Source organism: Aplidium turbinatum, chromosome 18 (genome assembly GCF_918807975.1).
Source record: "Aplidium turbinatum chromosome 18, kaAplTurb1.1, whole genome shotgun sequence".
Lineage (NCBI taxonomy): Eukaryota > Metazoa > Chordata > Ascidiacea > Aplousobranchia > Polyclinidae > Aplidium > Aplidium turbinatum.
In genome coordinates, this window is record NC_137489.1 from 14,256,842 (window position 1) to 14,274,589 (window position 17,748).

The 17,748-nt window shown below is 39.0% G+C and overlaps 1 protein-coding gene and 1 long non-coding RNA gene across 2 annotated transcripts; both read left to right on the forward strand.

Annotated features, from left to right (window-relative positions):
• The first annotated feature begins 570 nt into the window (after window positions 1–570).
• On the forward strand, window positions 571–2,620 carry LOC145787791 (uncharacterized). The gene is made up of 2 exons (XR_014291443.1): window positions 571–1,424; window positions 2,320–2,620. It is a non-coding gene; the product is annotated as an uncharacterized LOC145787791 (long non-coding RNA).
• Window positions 2,621–2,750: 130 nt separating this feature from the next.
• Window positions 2,751–16,700, forward strand: LOC145787202 (uncharacterized). The gene is made up of 14 exons (XM_082598925.1): window positions 2,751–3,646; window positions 4,679–4,814; window positions 5,618–5,767; window positions 6,529–6,652; window positions 7,288–7,399; window positions 7,729–7,819; window positions 8,234–9,378; window positions 10,080–10,205; window positions 10,590–10,746; window positions 11,677–11,791; window positions 12,435–12,577; window positions 13,068–13,233; window positions 13,690–13,861; window positions 14,305–16,700. The coding sequence occupies exons 1-14, from the start codon at window positions 2,751–2,753 to the stop codon at window positions 14,651–14,653; spliced, it is 3,882 nt and encodes a 1,293-aa protein (XP_082455051.1). The 3' UTR covers window positions 14,654–16,700.
• The last annotated feature ends 1,048 nt before the right edge of the window (window positions 16,701–17,748 follow it).

The following is a 17,748-nucleotide window of genomic DNA, read 5'->3' on the forward strand; positions in this document are numbered from 1 at the left end:
TTCAACATTATGTTCAAATGAAAAAGGCTAAGCAGGGTTTATTGCTAAGAACCAAGTTATCATAGTTGTACACCAAGCAGTAAGCAGGCATGATGATTCTCCTCAGCCGCAGTCTACAACTCACACAGCAAAAAGTTTAGTTCAAAAGTCAAAACTAACCTTATTGGTTTTGTCTAGTCAGTTTTAGAAATTTTGGTTAAACACGCACTGAACCTTGCTAGCTAGACGCTTTACCATAAAGGTAATTTTGAACCAAAATCTTTGCTGTGAGCCCATATAGGCCTACCAAGCTCTTGTTTTTGTATATAGTTATATTACATATATATTAACTACCATACCAACATAAGCATGTATATATATTGTATAATTACGGTATATATAGGCTACGTGTTACTATTTGTAGCTTTCTGAGGCTTCTGTGTAATGATTTAAAAATGGTGCTGAAAGCGCACGCAGGTTTTTTTAACCGCTTTACTACATATTTTCTGGACCTGGGTTTTTTTTGCCTCATCTGGGTTTTTTTTAGCACACAATCTAAGTTTATTGGAAATTTGTCGCTGGCATCCTTGGTTGTGACCAGTGTTTTCTCTTATTGATCTATGACGTCCTGTAGGTATTTGTACTTTCAAATCACAAAAGTTAAAGTGTATTTTCAATCTCGCGCTGTTGTTGTTAGTTACCAATACCATATCGGTTTCCTGTTGTAAATGTTTGGTTTTATGGTTGGTGACATGTTTGTAGTGTATAGCCATTTCACGAAGAAAATAGGTTGCATGATTCACACTTGAATCTTGTTTTCAGAGCTGCCGTTTTGCACACATCTACTTTTCGCGATACAACGTAGCAACTGGTTGAAGTTGTTGTTTCTCTGGAAGTGCTGATTTTTGTTTCTCTACGATTTTATAAACAGCAACAAGGCCAGCAAAAGTGGCCACTTTTTACATCGTTTCTACGTCTAGCATCTGAAACGGCAACCTTTGCTGGCTACGTCACACATACCCCGATGCACTGAAACTTTCAGTAATATGGCCGCAGCAAATAATACAAGACGAGTCTAATACACATGGTATATATATTCTTGTTCTCGAGCAGTTTCAGCAGTTCTTGTTCTGAGATTGTTCGTCAGAGATTGATCATTATCTCATGAAATTCTTAAGAGAGTGTTTTCATACTTCCCAAGCCATCATTTTAAAGTCCATCAGCGGTTTTTAATTTTCATTTATGACGCATCAGTGACATCACCGAACTCAAATGCCTTAAAACGAGGTGGTATTAACATGAATATTTCATACGCTAGGAACTTCGCAGTTGCAATGGTATTCCATTCAGCTGCAGTGGAATTATAAGGCATGAAACCTTAAGTGAAGAATGATGAACTGGAAATTTCATTATCAAAATGAAAAAAGCTATGTTACGGAAAGTAGGTGACATGACCTACATTGAAACCAACAAACTCATTTCAGTAAAGTAGGCTTTAATAAACTTAAAACGTGAATATCCTGCAATTGAAACTAGCTTTAAAGAATGTTAACAGAAAGTATTGAATGACAAACTAAAACAAGAGTCTACTTAAACTGCCGATTGCACTGCTACACTGTTAACTGAAAACTAGAGAGTGAACCAACACGAAAGAAACCAAGAGAAGCCAAGCCAGGCAATCGGCAAACCCACACTGCGCTGTCGGCAAGAGAGATGTGGTGCGTGACGACACGCGCTACACCACATTCTCCCCCGCCAAATAAATTTCGAAAAAGACCAGACAAGATGTTGACTCAGAAGCCATATCTTTCTGGTGACTTTCGAATTCTAGTAGAACGTCTCAAGATAGGTGTACTGTTGTCAGTAAACCCTTCATTAGTTGATGTGATCGGGTTTGTAATATTACAAGTAGGCCTACTGTCTTCGCGAACGTCAGTAGTTAAATTCGAAGGAGCGTCTGTTGACGGCGTGTTATAATCGTTTGTTAGTATGTTATGGATTTCAGGTTCATCCGGCACATTTAAGGTAAGATCCGTCGTTGTAGAAAGGCGTTCTTCTGCATCAACCTCAGTTTGAGGAGAGGGTGCCAAATCCGAAGTCGAAACAGTCGCCTCTCTTCCACTTTGATATCGTACACCACGAGCATAAGTAGGATTTGCATTGAGTAATATTACTGGATTGATTAACTGCCGATTGCACTGCTACACTGTTAACTGAAATCTAGAGAATGAACCAACACGAAAGAAACCAAGAGAAGCCAAGCCAGGCAATCGGCAAACCCACACTGCGTTGTCGGCAAGAGAGATGTGGTGCGTGACGACACGCGCTACACCACAGTAGGATCAATAGAAATATGTAGTGAAATCATCACATACACCAGAAAGCAAAAGCAAATTTTAAATGTTGATTTGTGGTTTTTAAGCAATCAAAATAATACGATTCACCCAACACTGCAGGTAGACGGAGAAAATGCAAATACAGTAATTAATTAATTTCCACTATTGTTTTCCATATTGTTCTTATTTGTTGTTCAAAAACTGTTTACCTTGGCTGATGACGAAATGTGGTATGGGGTTTTGCTAAAGAGAATCGCGTGGTTTTGTGTATCAGCTTCATTTATTTTTTGTTATTTTTCATACAGGTTGTTTTCAACTGATGCGCTAGTGACTTAATTAAGATAGCCGTGTCTAATGTGACAGTAAAATAAGTTTATACATTTTTCTTTCCACTGAAAATGTTTTGACTGTCAGGGAAAGTCCGAAACAATCGATATGCCATTTGGCGAGCTGAAAAGATTCTGGGAGGCGCATATCATGAGAAGGCGAGCCCAAACAGATCCTACCACTGCCTTCACCGCGAACAACGATGATTTACCTGTTAAAAAATCTGGTACATTTAGCAGCAGTAAACCTATACATAATCGCAAACCTGTCTTTAGCCGTGCAAAAGATGACACACCCATAACTGTTACAAATAACTCTCTGAATGGAAATGCACTGGATCAACCAACTTTGCTGGCAAACAGGCGCGACTGCGATGACGTCAGAAAATCGATGACGTGCTGCACGGAAGAACCTGTTTCACGTTGCACTGAGCTTAAAAGTGAAAATGACAACGAACTGTTAGACAGAAGCGGAAAGGAATCACTCAAGACTCTTAATATACCCGCCCACACCACGCTAACATCAACGCAAAACAGCAACATAGACAAAAAAGCTATGCCATCACAGTGTTCAGTAGTAGAAGAAAGAAGTGCGGTTGAAAGAGAGTTACATTGCGTTGAAGTGGAAAAATGTGCAGCAGAAAATTTTTTTGTTTCTTCAGATGACAGTTTGCCGTTTGTCAGGAGTAACATTGCGCATAAAGTGAAGCATTCCTCTTTGAAGAATTTTTTTGGTTTACGCAAGTCGTCAAACTATTCAGATTATAACAAAAGTGATTCTCACATCAATGAGGCATTTGATACTCTTCGTGGGGCAGTGCTGCCAGTAACTTGTTTGGACGCTTCTTCTGCCCCAGCCTCTGTTAACAGTTCCCCCCAGAGACGCATGAAAGCAAGTGGTGGGGCTCGGTTTCTTCAGAACGGCAACATAAAATTTAACAAAATTCACAGTTTTTGGAAAATGCGTGAAAAGAAATTAGTGAAGAAATCATTTCAAGAAAAAAGGTAAGTTTTTAGTAATAATACTGTACTGTCGTCCAGCCACATAATTCTTAAAATACTGTACTATGCAATTACTTGGTATTACGAAAAATGCGGTATTGCTGGGCTTCAAGTCTCACTAATCAGCAATGTGTAACGTGAAAAGTACTAGACAAGTTTGTATTAAATCAATTAAGTTAGTCTGGGCGGTTGGGCAAGCACTATCCTGCGGATTGTGTGTGTCTTACCAAAGGCTTTCACGTGGATTCTTTGGCTAAATCCTGGGTGGAGCTTTTTATTTTACGTTGTGTTGAGACGAAGTAATGGTTTAATAAGTTTCATCAGCCTTGCACGGGTTTGTCTTGTTTTGGGTTGAAAGCCTAGGAATGGGTGCTGCTGTGTAATTTAGAACACGTCATGCTCCGTGTGGTATTAAAACTACCCAGACAGCAAAATCCGTCATTTTTACATTGGTTCAACGTACGTCTGAGACGTTGAATCAATGTAAAAATGACGGATTTTGCTGTCTGGGTGTGAGTTACAGTAGTTTAAATTTTAAAACTTGTATCTTTAAAAACTTTATTACTAAACTTATGCGAAGTGGCAAGCTGAAATTATGTGAACCTTGGAATGTATGAGCCCGTTGTTGTGTGTGATCATGTTTAGAGAGATGTTTTTGGGTTGTGTGCCAGTATTGATCATCATCGATTTGCTGAATACGGGGGCTTAGTGGTTTACGTATCACTGATACATTTAATTATTAATGCGACCCTCGTTGCAAATAGTTTGCCAGTTTCTAGGCACTGAAGAGGTTTTAAAGTGGTGAAGAAAAGGTGAAGTGTGAATAGAGTGCGATGAGAAACATGTGTGTTGAGTTTTCGAGTAGCTGCCGTCGGAAAACTATAAGAATACTTTCGACTAAAAAAAAAAAACTTGGTTTTCCTACTTACCGTATTCGACTAGTCGTGCTACCGTCTTATGAAAATTAGTGGTACTGTACGTGATCAGTTATTGTACATGGGATTGTGTTTTTTGCTCACGTGCGATCTTGTTTAGGTGCTTCCAATGCGGTTGTTACTTGAACCATTTATCATTCGAACAAGAGGGTGCTTTATATTGTGAGAACGACTACTGGAATAAATATGGACACGCATGCAAAAAATGCGAAACCATGATCACTGGGCCTATTATGGTAATTGTGGTTTGACTTTCTTCTAGCTGTTGTCGGTTTTAGTGCAACAATATGTTTGTTTATACTAATCTTTATTTTCAGCCAGAAAATAAACGTCGTTTTTTTTATTGATTCCACAACTACAGAAGTTGAAGCAATGTACTGTAAAATAAGCATGATTTGTCAGCTAAATTGTATTATACTGTAGCCTACCCTTTAACTTATTATGCAATGTTCAAAGTCTCTACTAAGCACGATACTTCCGCCAATGTAGAAACTCTGACAAGAGGTATGAAACCTCTTTGTATTTTCGACAAAATAATGAAACTTCTCAGCTACAAAAATTTGTCTGCAGACGTTGAATCAATGTAAAAAGGACTGTTTTTATGGCTAGGAACATGCCTTCAGCATTGCCACTTAAAGTAACATTATAAATAAAATGAGGTGGCCTATTGATGGATGAAATTTTTTAATCAGTGTGGGTAGTTTTGGTTATCAAGTAGGTTTATGCCATACATTGAAAGGAACTGGCCGCCCTACTCTCGTTAGTGCCGAAGGCTTAGTATAATGAGAACCTTATCTTCTCATCCCCCCCGATGCTTGGATCAAGTATGAAACTCACCTTTCTTTTTTATGCAATACATTCTACGTTTTTTTACCAAACAAACAATTCTGGCTAGACTGTCGGCATAAACGGATGAAAAAATACGGCTAATCTATAACTAGGGTGGCGTAATTGCTGAAGGAAAGCCAGTCAAAAACAAGAAACTGGGCCACCTACCTCTCGTTAGTCAATTTTTTCTCACTCTGCTTGTTTGTTTCAGATTGCTGGTTTATACCGATTTCATCCAGAATGTTTCGAATGCATCTGCTGCAAGAAGTGCATCTCCGATGGTGATTTATACTCACTCGTGCTCTACACCAGTGAGTGTAACTCGCAGCAATCTACTTTGCTTTGTTCCTGCTGTTATCGGGTAAAGACATTTATTGAATGAATGACATCATGAATTATATTTTGATTAGTTTTTTTTCTGGTAGCATTTACCTGCAAATGCCAACCAGTGAAGTTACTTTTGTACAAGTTAAACATCTACAGATTGGGTAAAAGCTGTTTTTGCCTCTGTGATGTTGATATAAAATGCGTTAAACTTGTAAAGTGCTCATGCAAAGTGGGCTTTGTGCATCATTTTGTCATCACCTCCGTAGCCGCATTGCTTGCTTTAGACTGGGGAATAAACTATGACATGATCCACAGAGTTCTGCTAAGTGCATTATGAAACTGAAAGTTCATGTACTTAAAATTGCATCAGCCATCATCTGCCAATCCTATTGCAAAAGTTGTGTTTTCACATCGCCTTAACGTAGCCTGACGAGCGATATTATGAATAAAATCTGCAAGCATCGACATGTTGTTAGGATTGTTGTAGGTGCCACAGCAAAGACAAACGGCTGTCTGTCAAAGAGGATTTAAGGAAACGTAATTAACCTGCTTACTTCGCAGTTTAACACATCAAAGTGATAAACCTTCCTAAATGCACCTTAAGCAGTCTGAGGTTTAGGACATCCTTTTAATAAGTTGTAAAATCAATGAACCGATGAGCTGTACAGTGTGCATTTGCTATCATTGTCTAGAGGAGACTCTAGCGTCTATTGAATAACAATTCATGCACAGATTTTATTAACAGTTGCATTGTTATGATTTAATTAATGCAAAGTATTGATTGCATATTTTAAGGGTCTTATGACTCACAACACAGCAAACGAAAGCACAAGCGATGAACAACTAAAATGCACAGTCATTTTGGTGGTGGATTTCTACCCAGTGGAACCAAGGGGCACCCATCTCGTCAAAGGACATGGTGCGTAATATCATTAAAAACGTTTTTTGACACTAAAGCGACGTTTCAAACGCAAAATGTTTAATAAACGTATGGGAACGGGTTGATTCCTAGACTGCAAAATCCCTTTTTTTACATTGATTCAATGTCTGCAAACGATAAAGTTCTTTTTAATATCGTCTGCAGACGTTGAGTCAATGTAAAAATGACGGATTTTGCAGTCTAGGTATGTATTCACATAATTGTTTCTGTATTATTTTTGATTGATCGATTGTTCAACAAAGCTAACGTTGTTTGACGTGAATTTAAGTTATTTTGTGGTGCAATAAATAAATTGATTTCTGCTGTTAAAATAACTTGAATTTGCATTAATCAAATGTGCGAGTACAGATTTAGAAAGCAAAGCTTCAAAAGTAAGCTCACTTACTTCATACTTTGCACTTCTACAGTTTACATAGCCGTGGGTGTAGGGCAGGGCTGTACGCAGGAGGCAAGTGTGTAATTGAACATAGCTACTGAGATCATTTCTACATGGCTAACAAGCACATTTCCAGACAGCAAATCAGTCGTTTTTTTTTTTGTTTGGGTAGTTGTGGTTAGTTTATACAACTTCGTGGATTGCTCTTTAGTTGATTCATATATTTTTTCTGTCTCAGAAACAAGAAAAAACATTTCTAAAGGTTATGGACTATCTGTGAAAGACCCTCCTGTTATTCTCCCGGCCTCTACAGAGGGACTGAACCAGCCAGCTGGTCAGATTATCTGCGGGTAAGTTTTGTCTGTTAATTTCCACCGATTCGTTCCTTTGATAAAGTAAAAAATGAGCAAAACTTTTGCCTCTCGTCGTAAGTTGTTCAGAAGGATCAATGAAGGTATGAGAATTTAAACCTCTTGTCAACTAATAGCAAGTCATCAAGTCATTAGCTTTTGCGGTTTATATCGTTTAAGGTTTAAAGCATTTTTTTCGAAGTGTCTTTAAGCTTGTATGGATCTTGCTCGTTTTAAATAAAGCATTTATGCTTTATTTGTTTATAAACAAACATAAATCAACTGTTATTTTTATCCGTAAATCAAGAAGAACTTCCATATGTTGACAGGGTTCCATCTGAAGAAGATTGCTCGTTACAGATTGGTGATTTGCTCCTTCAGGTTAATGGACTAGCTGTTGATCTCAACGCCATAGACCTGGTAAGATGCAGTCGATTGGCTTGTTTGCTAGTGCCATTGTTAACCACAGCACTAAGTAGAGTAGATATTGGCTCCGTATTTTCATTGTTATTTTCCTTTTGTTGCATTGAATCAAAGTAGTAGTAGTAATCCAGTTTTAATCCGGTGATGTCCCCGTTACCACGAGTGGTCGGATCCACCTTCAAGTGCCGCAATCGTCTTTACACCCTGCTTCCACATCGAACTGTCTAAACAAAGGCATCCTCTTTTGTCAAGCCGACCTTGCTGCTTTCCTCCTCAACTTACCTTTTCCACCAAAGTAAAACCTGTCTTTTTATATACCAACCGGCGTTTTGTCTTCTTTGTTTAATCTGTTAGGCAACAATTGCTCTGTATCATTTTTATTATCTTAATCAATGATCTCGTGATTTTCAGATCGATCGTTTATTTGATGACACGAGCACTCCTCTTCAACTGACCATTCAGCGCGAACAACAAATGACTGCTGGAATGTGTTTCGGTGAAGGTCTCGTCTGCCCGCATCGGTCTCCTCGTTCCTCCCCAGCCAAACAAGCGGATCTCACTGACACTGTGCGCTCAGGAAACAAACCTAGTGGTTTATCTTATGAATCCGCCGGAGTGATCCATTCTCAACCACAAAACTCAACCGTGACACGTTTCACCGATGCTGAGGAGGTGGAATTTTCTCTTAAAAATCCGAGAGCGGATTCCGCATTGGAAAGCTGCTCTTCAACTTATTGCAATCCCTTTGCTCTTCCTCATTCCAATGCTCTGTGCTGCACCTCCAATCCTATGGCAAGTGTAATATCGTATGCAACCCCTAATGAACCGGTCGTACTTTCACCTTTACAAAGCGAATTAGGTTCGAATCCCGGCTCGGAGAGCAATGAGACTATTTGTAGTCACGACACCACTGCGGACTCAGGGGTTGAAGAAGACAACTCCCTTTGTGAAAACGAACATTTAGAAGGGATTGCTGAAGAGACTAGGTTCACTAAACGGTCAGCCTGTTCTTCTGAAAGCGACCCTGCTTTAAGTAATCTAGTTGCTATAGTTGAAGTTGATACTTGTGTGCCTGAGGTATATATGCCTACCGATCTGCCTGGAAACATGAGCTACGATGTTTCATCAACAGTCGAAGACCAGTACGACGGAAACTCAGCATTTGATCGGGGTGATTCGTCAGCTCAATGCCAAGACGCCGTCACGGTTAACGAAGAGGCTACTGTTCAACAAGATCCACCCACATTTCAAGACGATCAAGTCCGACTACCGTCGGACGCAGACACAAACGACTCTTTAAATTGGCGTGACGTCACGGACCAGCCTTCGGAGGACGTGACGTCAATCTCGCCGAGAGCGAAGCGGCGCGCGGTCAAGCGGAGAACGCACCGGCGTGTTTTGCCTCAAACCGTTCAAGTACAAACGAAAGCCGAAGCTCCCGTCGAAAGCGCCACACTCGAACCCCGAAAGGAAATCATCTACAGCGATTCCGCCAGACGCAGCAATTCTTTAAGGACCGATATATCAGTAGTCACGATGAGGAAAAATCCATCACGGTGAGTGAGATGTGATTATTTATTTTGTTTGTGAAGGGGAAGAGATTGCAAAACTCAGAGTTTTATCTAATTTCCACAATCAAGAGAACCTTCTGGAATTTGATTAGTCATACCTGCAGATTGCAGAAAGGATGCACTAGTATATTTAATAATCTTAAAGTTAGGACAATGTCAAGTAACAACAGTCCCAGACAGTAAAATCCGTCATGTTTACATTGGTGCAACGTCTGCTGACGGTCCATCATTGCAAAAAGGACGGATTTTGCTGTCTGAGGTATTTTTAAACATTTATTTCATTACGCAACTGCTGGACTTATTGCTTCTGGTTTTGGTTACCACGCACAGCTTTGAAAAACATTTGCTCACTTTTGTCAAAGGAATGTAAGACGTAAACGGACCCAATGAACAACACACAGTTGGCAAACCGGTTGATTTGATTTTTTCCACAACAAAGTTGGTCTTAACGTTGATCCAGAGTTTAGAGACGTTGATTCATTGTAAAAACAACTAATTTTGTTAGCCGAATATATATGCGAAGGAGAAAATGGTCTGTCAACATGAAGTGTTGATTCAGTGAGGAAGTTATTCAGGCCATGTTCTTTGCCGAGATCTAAAAAGTATTTCACGTCGTTTTAACGTCTCTAAGCGTTTGTTTGACGTCAAAACGACGAACATCACTGAATAGAAACTTATCTCGGCAGAACCCGAACACAGATGCTCAAGTCAACCTTCTCCGTTTACAACAGCCGGAATTTCAACGGAGGCTCAGATTTGAACCGGTCCGAATCGATGAGAATACACGGCAGTGAGATGTACGGCAAACAAAGGTGAGTTGCGTGTGCAATGGCTGAAACGCTTGGTGACAGTGCTCAAAATGGGCAGGCATTTCTTCTGGTGAAATTTATGAACAAGAACTCACTCGTTATCTGAACGGTCTTTAAAGTAAGTAAGTCCTGATACAAGGTATGCAAACCTAAAAAGCCGGGCACTGTTCGCCAGCTTGACACAGAAAGAAAAGCTTTCTCCACACGTGGTGACTTTCCACAACAATAAAAGAAGTGACGTCTGCTCTGACGTGGTTGAAACGTGATGTTAAACATTGAACTGACGTTGAATAACTTTAAACCAACGATAAAACCACAATCGTTGAATGTTAACATGTTGGGTCATTGCGATCGAATGAAAAACGTGTTTCCCACTTACTTTTTTAGGGTATTCCGGCCATGTGATTTGATCCACGGTGAAGTCTTGGGTCAGGGTTTCTTCGGCAAAGCTATCAAGGTTACGCACAGGGACACTGGCGAGGTGATGGTTCTGAAGGTTCTCAACTCACTTGAACCAGACCTTGAGAAATCGTTCTTGAAAGAGGTTAGTTTCATAACGACGTTGCGCCCCTAACTACTGTATTGCGTTTCTTGCATGAAGATGACGGTTTGCCGTTTCTTTCCCATTGTCATTAACCTTATTTCTGTTTTATTTCGTCAAAGAAAAATACCTTTACCTCTTTTTTTGTTGTTTTTTATGAAAGCTGTCAACATTAACCTCAATTCGAACATTTCAATTACAATTCCTGAAAATACTTCGCATGATCGTTATAGTTTATTACAATATCCGCTCAGTAGCTACACTACTACAGTCAAAAGGAGTAAATCTCCTACTTTTGGAGACAAACACGAATGGCTCATACTTACCCTTTATATTTACAACTTTTAAGAGCTTTTAAAGCAGGTTGCATGAGTGTCTTAAAGAATGAGATTTCTATTGTATCCCACTTGTATTGTTAGTCGTATGTGAGTAATCCGCAATCATTTCATTGAGAATCTATCTTAGATCGTTTACAATTTCTACGGCACATGAGACGGCAGTGACTGTTGCAGTTGTCGTAGAGTTGCTCAGTTGGAAGTTTGACACACTACCCCAGTTAAAAAATCAGTATTTGCTTCTTTTAATTGTCTATAAACATTGAATCCATGTAAAAAGGAACATATTTTACTGGCCGGAACATACACTACATCAAACAAGAAATCAGGCTTTCCTAAGCAGTTAACTAAAGCTCGACCGTGTGCAGATTTTCCTAGACAGCAAAATCCGTCATTTTTACTTTGAATGAACATCTGAAGACGTTGATTCAACGTAAAATGACGGATTTTGCTGTCTGGGTACTGGGCGGAAAGGGCTGATTTCGAGATTTAATTGCTGAACAAGTCAGTTCTTTGTAACATTGCTTCAACGTCTGCCGACGTCCAATCCTTGTACATTTGCATTGTATTGATTTGCTGACTGGGATAATTTTTTCAGGTTAAAGTCATGCGCAATCTTCATCATCGCAACGTCATCCATTTCATTGGTGTATTGTACAAAGATAAGCGTCTCAGCATTATCACCGAGTTTGTTGAATGTGGCACTTTAAAAGGTGAGATTGTTTCAAAAGATCCAAAGTTCAATAACATTCAATGATCTGTTCTGTAAAATCACGAGTTGTTTCATGTCAGAATATGGTCCCTTTTCCAGACAGCTAATTATTGTTTTTTTTTGCATTGATTCAACGTCTGCAGATGTTAATTCAATGTAAAAAAACGACTGATTTGCTGTCTGGATCTTTCAAACCATTCCTGGAAAAATGTTGAAGTTTTCTCGTCTTGTTCACATCACCCAAAAGTTGATTGGATGACATTCACTGTCACACGATACAACAGTAATTCATAACATTGTGTTAGCATTTCGACCTAGCAGCCTTCCAGTGTAGTCCGGGAACATCGTGAATCTGGGGTGGTAAAAGGATAGACCCTCGGCCCCAGAAGCTCAGACGACGACGACGAGCATTTCGACCATCCCTGAACTAGACCTCCCCAGACAGCAAATCAGTCGTATTTTACATTGTTTCAACGTCTGCAGACGATGTAAAAAACGATTGATTTGCTGTCTCGGTCAGTGCTCATTGCGTGTTTATTTATTCCGTGCGTATTTTTTTTTCTATAATCAAACGTTGCGTGCCATTGAATTACAACAATGATAGATTTATTGGGGTTTCTCTGAGTTAATATTAATTCCTCCAGATGTGCTGGCTGATATGGAGATTGATCTTCCGTGGCAGCACAAAGTCCACATCGCACGCGACATATCATCAGGGATGACATATCTCCACGCACGAAATCTCATCCATCGCGATTTGACTTCCGGAAACTGCTTCGTCAAGAAGGTGGGAAGATGCTACTTGATGCAGTAACTTGCTTGTTTGTCTTTGATTGTATGGCGTCGCGTTATACAACGTCGATGAAAGCACGATTGTGTGCATACGCCACAAGTTAAAAGTCGTACCTCGGTCGATTTTTATGGTATTGTGTTGGACGTTACTGACCACCATTGGTTATATCCTTTTGGTATACTAAGCTATACATTTGTTACTTGTTTTAATTGGTGCGTTGGTCCGTGTGGCATGAAACAGAAATGTGGCTATTTATCTCGTTTCATGGTCATGTAATGGGCTAACTATCGAGATAGCCTTAAAAAAGCACAAAAAACGTACTGAAATTTTAGGCTGTTTGTGCTGAAGAGTTGCAAAGTCAAATTCAAGATTTTCTCAAGACTTAACTCTCTCGTTTTCCGCAAGAATTGCAATAAACAAGAATGTTACCACGTCCCAAGAGAACACCGGAGTTTGTTGCTCAATTCTCTATTATCTATCACAGGATGGCGCTGTAGTGGTAGCTGACTTTGGCCTTGCAAGGACACACTCCACATCTGGGACACTGGGCCGCAGGAAGCGATACACGATGGTCGGAACCCCATATTGGATGGCGCCCGAGATGCTGCAAGGAAAGGTTTATGACCAGAGAGTGGATGTGTTTTCGTTTGGTAAGTGAGCTTGACTCAATGTTGAAGTGGGGTTTGTGTGCAGAATGAACTTATACCAGTTCTTGTTGAACCGTATTATTGCCTATGGTTCAACAAGACAAACTCTCTACCGAAGCTCCACAATTCTTCTTTATCGTGAAATTTGTTCTTATATTGCTTTTCCATGTGTTGATTAGTTTACCTCACAAGCAACTACAGCTGGACCCGTCAATGGAAAGCAACAGCTGCTGCAGAGCAAAATAATCGCATTCTTTGCTTCTCATGTTCGCTCTTAGAACAACCAAACAACTTATGTCTTCACAACAACAAATAGCACAAACATGACTTTCACTATAAAGAAAACAATAGCTGTCATTATTACTTGTTTTTCACATTGATTTATCATCACCACTTACCAGACGTTGTATAATTGTAAGGAAAGTACGTTTTTGTGATACTGTGTACTCTTTCACACAGGTATAGTGCTATGCGAGATCATAGGAAGAGTTGACGCAGATCCTGACTTGCTGCCTCGGAGTGACGACTTCGGTCTTGCCGTTCTGGCTTTCCACTCCAAGTTTTGCGAATCTTGTCCGGCGTTTTTCTTTGCCTTAGCTGTGAATGCTACCAGCCTTGTGCCAGACGAAAGGTAGGTTTCAACTGTTGGGAAAAATGATCTTGGCAGAATTTCCGCAGTTAAAAAATTACTTAAAGTCTAACTCGTTTTATGGTAGCTGTAGTTCACTATCGCACGCAACATGTTGATCTATTGAACTGCTTTGCAACTTGTAGCTTGTCGATTCAGTTTTAACCCAAGTTTAAACACATGATATTCTGCAATTACATCATCTTTTTACTACGTCAGTTCACGACCTACTAGAAATTTCCTCAAATAGCAACATATTTGGCCGTGTTCTAGGAGGTCATGGTCAGTTACTTGACAGAAACAAATACCGATAACATGTAGCAGCTGTACTTGCATGAGAAGTGTTTTCCACTCAACTTCTCTACATCAGCAGTTCCGTATGTCGCTAAAAGCATGCTACGAATTTTTGATTGGAACCAAAGTTTTACTAACGTTACTTTTTCTAGGCCTTCATTCCGTGAACTGGAAGGATGGTTTGAAATGCTAGCCATGAGAGAGGAACTTTCTCGTCTTCCCGATCCTCCTAATCTTCATAAGATCATTGTGTCTGTTTATTCCAATTACAACATTCCTCTTCCTCCAAATCTTTTTGTTGATCCCTCTCTTCCGGATGTGTCCTGTCCACCTGGTCAGCTCGTTCGATCTTCTTCAGTGATAAATGTAAGATCAGATCATGTCGAAGACGGAGCTGATGATAATCCCATGTTCGACAGCAACACGTTGCCAAAGACTAAGAAGAGTTCTCTTCAAGGAACAAGCTTTTCTTCCTCTCTGTCTGTCTCCAGCAGGTTGTAATGTTTGTTTTCAATTGTTTAACCTCTTCCTCCTGCACAGAGACACAACTTTTATCTATCAGATTGGAATAAAATCGAAAGTATACAAAACCGCCAGATGAAACCGCTCTTCTTTTCTCAGTTCTGAAAAAAGATTTGTTAACGGTGGATGCGTATAACAATACGAATCTTCTTCGATTGTTTAATCATCTCAAAATTAAAGCGGTTCTTTGTCTTAACTGGAAACATTTTCAACTCCCAAGTGCTAATGCTCTGTGGATGATTTAAACTGACCTGTGATGTCAATGTGCGTGACCAACTAACTGTGACGTCAAAGAACTGTACTTTTCTGTAAGCGGTTATAACTTTATCAACATTGTTCTAACGTTTTAAAGACTTTGAACAACGTCAAGTCGTCAAATTGTGTTGCAATATTTTTAAATGTGTGTTTTCTATTCCATGAAATATTTTGCACATGCTCCATTGTTTTCGTGTTACTTTGTTAAAGCGATCGCAGTACTTGAAAAAAGGTAAAATTTGACTGAAAGATTACAATGTGGTCATCGCCCAGACAGCAAATTAACCGATTTTCACATTGATTCGATTTTCACGTCTGCAGACGTTGAATCAATGTAAAAAACGGTTGATTTGCTGTCTGGGCGATGGTGAAAAAGTGTTGTCACCGTGTAAAATCTACTGTTTGTTTTTTCGCCCATCAAATTTCTATAAATGAATTTGTGTGTTAGCCTTTTACGTTGATAAGACGTAACAAAAGTTGCTTTATGAAATTACTGTACGTCAAAATGCTCCTTTTTGCATTGGCAAACGTCTTATTAGAACGATGCAATGCAGCGTACTTTATTTCTTGATTGAAAATAATTATAAAATAGTAACTTATTTCCTTCATGTTGCACATTCGTATGGTCCAATCCTGTTACTATATTTTGGTTTCAGATTTATCATGTTGTTTTGCCCGATACATGATTCATGCGTACAAACAAAACTAAGCTTTATTAACGGAAAAATGTAACAAAAAAATAACTTGACATTGTGAGTGGCGCTTTGCATTGTTTATTGAGAGATGTCGTTCATACTCATGTTTTTGCTTTTAAGGTACAACTTTATGTTGATGTAAGAGGCCTAAGCAAGCCAAGTCCGGCTTGACGTAAAATAGGTACTTAACTTAATATTACTGAAATGTTGTAACGAATTTCCATTTGAGACAAAATTCTTGAAAGGATTCGAAAACATTTGTCGATCTTCCCAGTGGAATTGTGGGTAAAATCAACAAACTTTATGTCATTCCAAAACCTGATATAATCTTGGTTTTGATTTTGTAGCAACTTGCATTGGTTTTTCAAACGTGCGTTTCCATAGTATTTTTCCACGCAGCTTTCTGCTAGCCTAGAATACAATCCATCCACTGTAAGCAACTCTGCAAATATCAATTTCATGAAACACCACTTGTGTTCATCTAATCAAAAAATAAAGATCCCAAAATGTAGATGCTAAACTCATGTTCAGCAAACGTTTCGAAAACTAAACTGTCTTAAAAATTTAAAGCACTGAAGATGAAGACAGTTTAGTTTTCGAAATATTTGCTAAACATGACTTTAGTAACAGTTAGTGTTGTTGCTGAATATAACCCAGTGCAATTTTCTTTTGATTTGAAAAAGACTTTTCAGCGACACCGATTAAGTTCGTTCAAGTTTAATTCTCAATTTGTTCAGTAGACTTGTCTTATGTGATGAGACTGAAAACAAAATTTAAATCTGCTTTTGTTGTGTTGGTTCTGCAGCTTCCAACAACGTGTCAAAAAAGCACCAAATTTATGTAGTTTTGTTGTTCTGTAGCAGCAAAAATCTTATTTCTTACATCAAGTGGCTGATCTAAATAGAATTTTTTATTTTTGCTCTGCGCACTTCGAAAATCATCATTGCTACGCAGTATTGCCTTTCATTTTGTCGATGCTTTACTATACGAATAATTTACTGTCCTTTCTTCAATGCTGTTTCCCATGTCGATTTATTGAACTGTCGATATATGTTGCTAAATAAACCAGCCTCTCTACAAAATATATTCTTGCCTTAGGCTTCATTGCAAAACGAAAAATGTTCTTTTGTGTTTATCACAAACGTAAAACAAAGTTGGCTGTTCGGGCAACAGCCTGACTTGTTTACAAAAAAGAAAATTCTCTATGCAAGCTCTAACATTATCTTAAGTTTTAGATAAACATCTTTCACCGACAACCCATCAGGGATATCTAAAAAGGGGATACGAAGGCTTTTATTACGTCTGACAATAACAGGCTTCTATCGTAACATGACAATTGGCATCCATAGTAGTTTAATAAATCTTGTTATGATAACCTGCATTGCGGTATTAGCATCAGGCCTGGATATGCACTGCATGCTCATGGTTACTTATTCAACTACCCGTACGGTATACTTGCTTTACATCTAGTCTTCTGCAAAGGCTTTGTTAAAATAAAACAGCTTACTAGTAACTGTTCAACTGTCTTTCCAAACAAGTATTATGGAACCCTTTTGCAGTGGATAAAGCGCTTAATTTTCGGTCACAGAAACTCTTCTGTTACAACAAGTCCCGTTGGAAGCTTGATCTTGAAATTTTCACATGCTGGTAACGGCTAAATTTAATCATTGGCACGCACCGGTTACCGGCATTGATAGTGTGAACTGTCTACTTGTTGCTTAAGTGTTTGTTGGAGATTCATTGGCAGTTGAATCTAAAAACGGCTAAATTTAATCATTGGCACGCACCGGTTACCGGCATTGATAGTGTGAACTGTCTACTTGTTGCTTAAGTGTTTGTTGGAGATTCATTGGCAGTTGAATCTAAACTAAAAAGCATTTGTACCCAGATCCCGGTGATTTAAGTCCCAGAAACTTGAAGAAAACCCTGTTCACACTATCTAAAATGCTATATATACAAGGTAATCAAGCCAAGTGTAGACAGATTTTGATTGTTTAAAATAAACCTTACTAAAAAGGAAAATTGACATTTCCTTTGTGTAGGCATATAGCTATATATTGACTAAATTAATCGTTTTCATTTCAGGATAAAGAGTTACGTTTTTAGAGTTACGTTTGTAATGAG

What these genes read in the sequence shown, in the direction of transcription:
- LOC145787202 (XM_082598925.1), top strand. Translation starts at nt 2,751, where the DNA reads ATGCCATTTGGCGAGCTGAAAAGATTCTGGGAGGCGCATATCATGAGA. An exon ending in TTTGTTCCTGCTGTTATCGG is followed by an intron (nt 5,768 to 6,528) that starts GTAAAGACATTT and finishes GCATATTTTAAG; the next exon opens with GGTCTTATGACTCACAACAC. An exon ending in TGAATGTGGCACTTTAAAAG is followed by an intron (nt 11,792 to 12,434) that starts GTGAGATTGTTT and finishes TAATTCCTCCAG; the next exon opens with ATGTGCTGGCTGATATGGAG.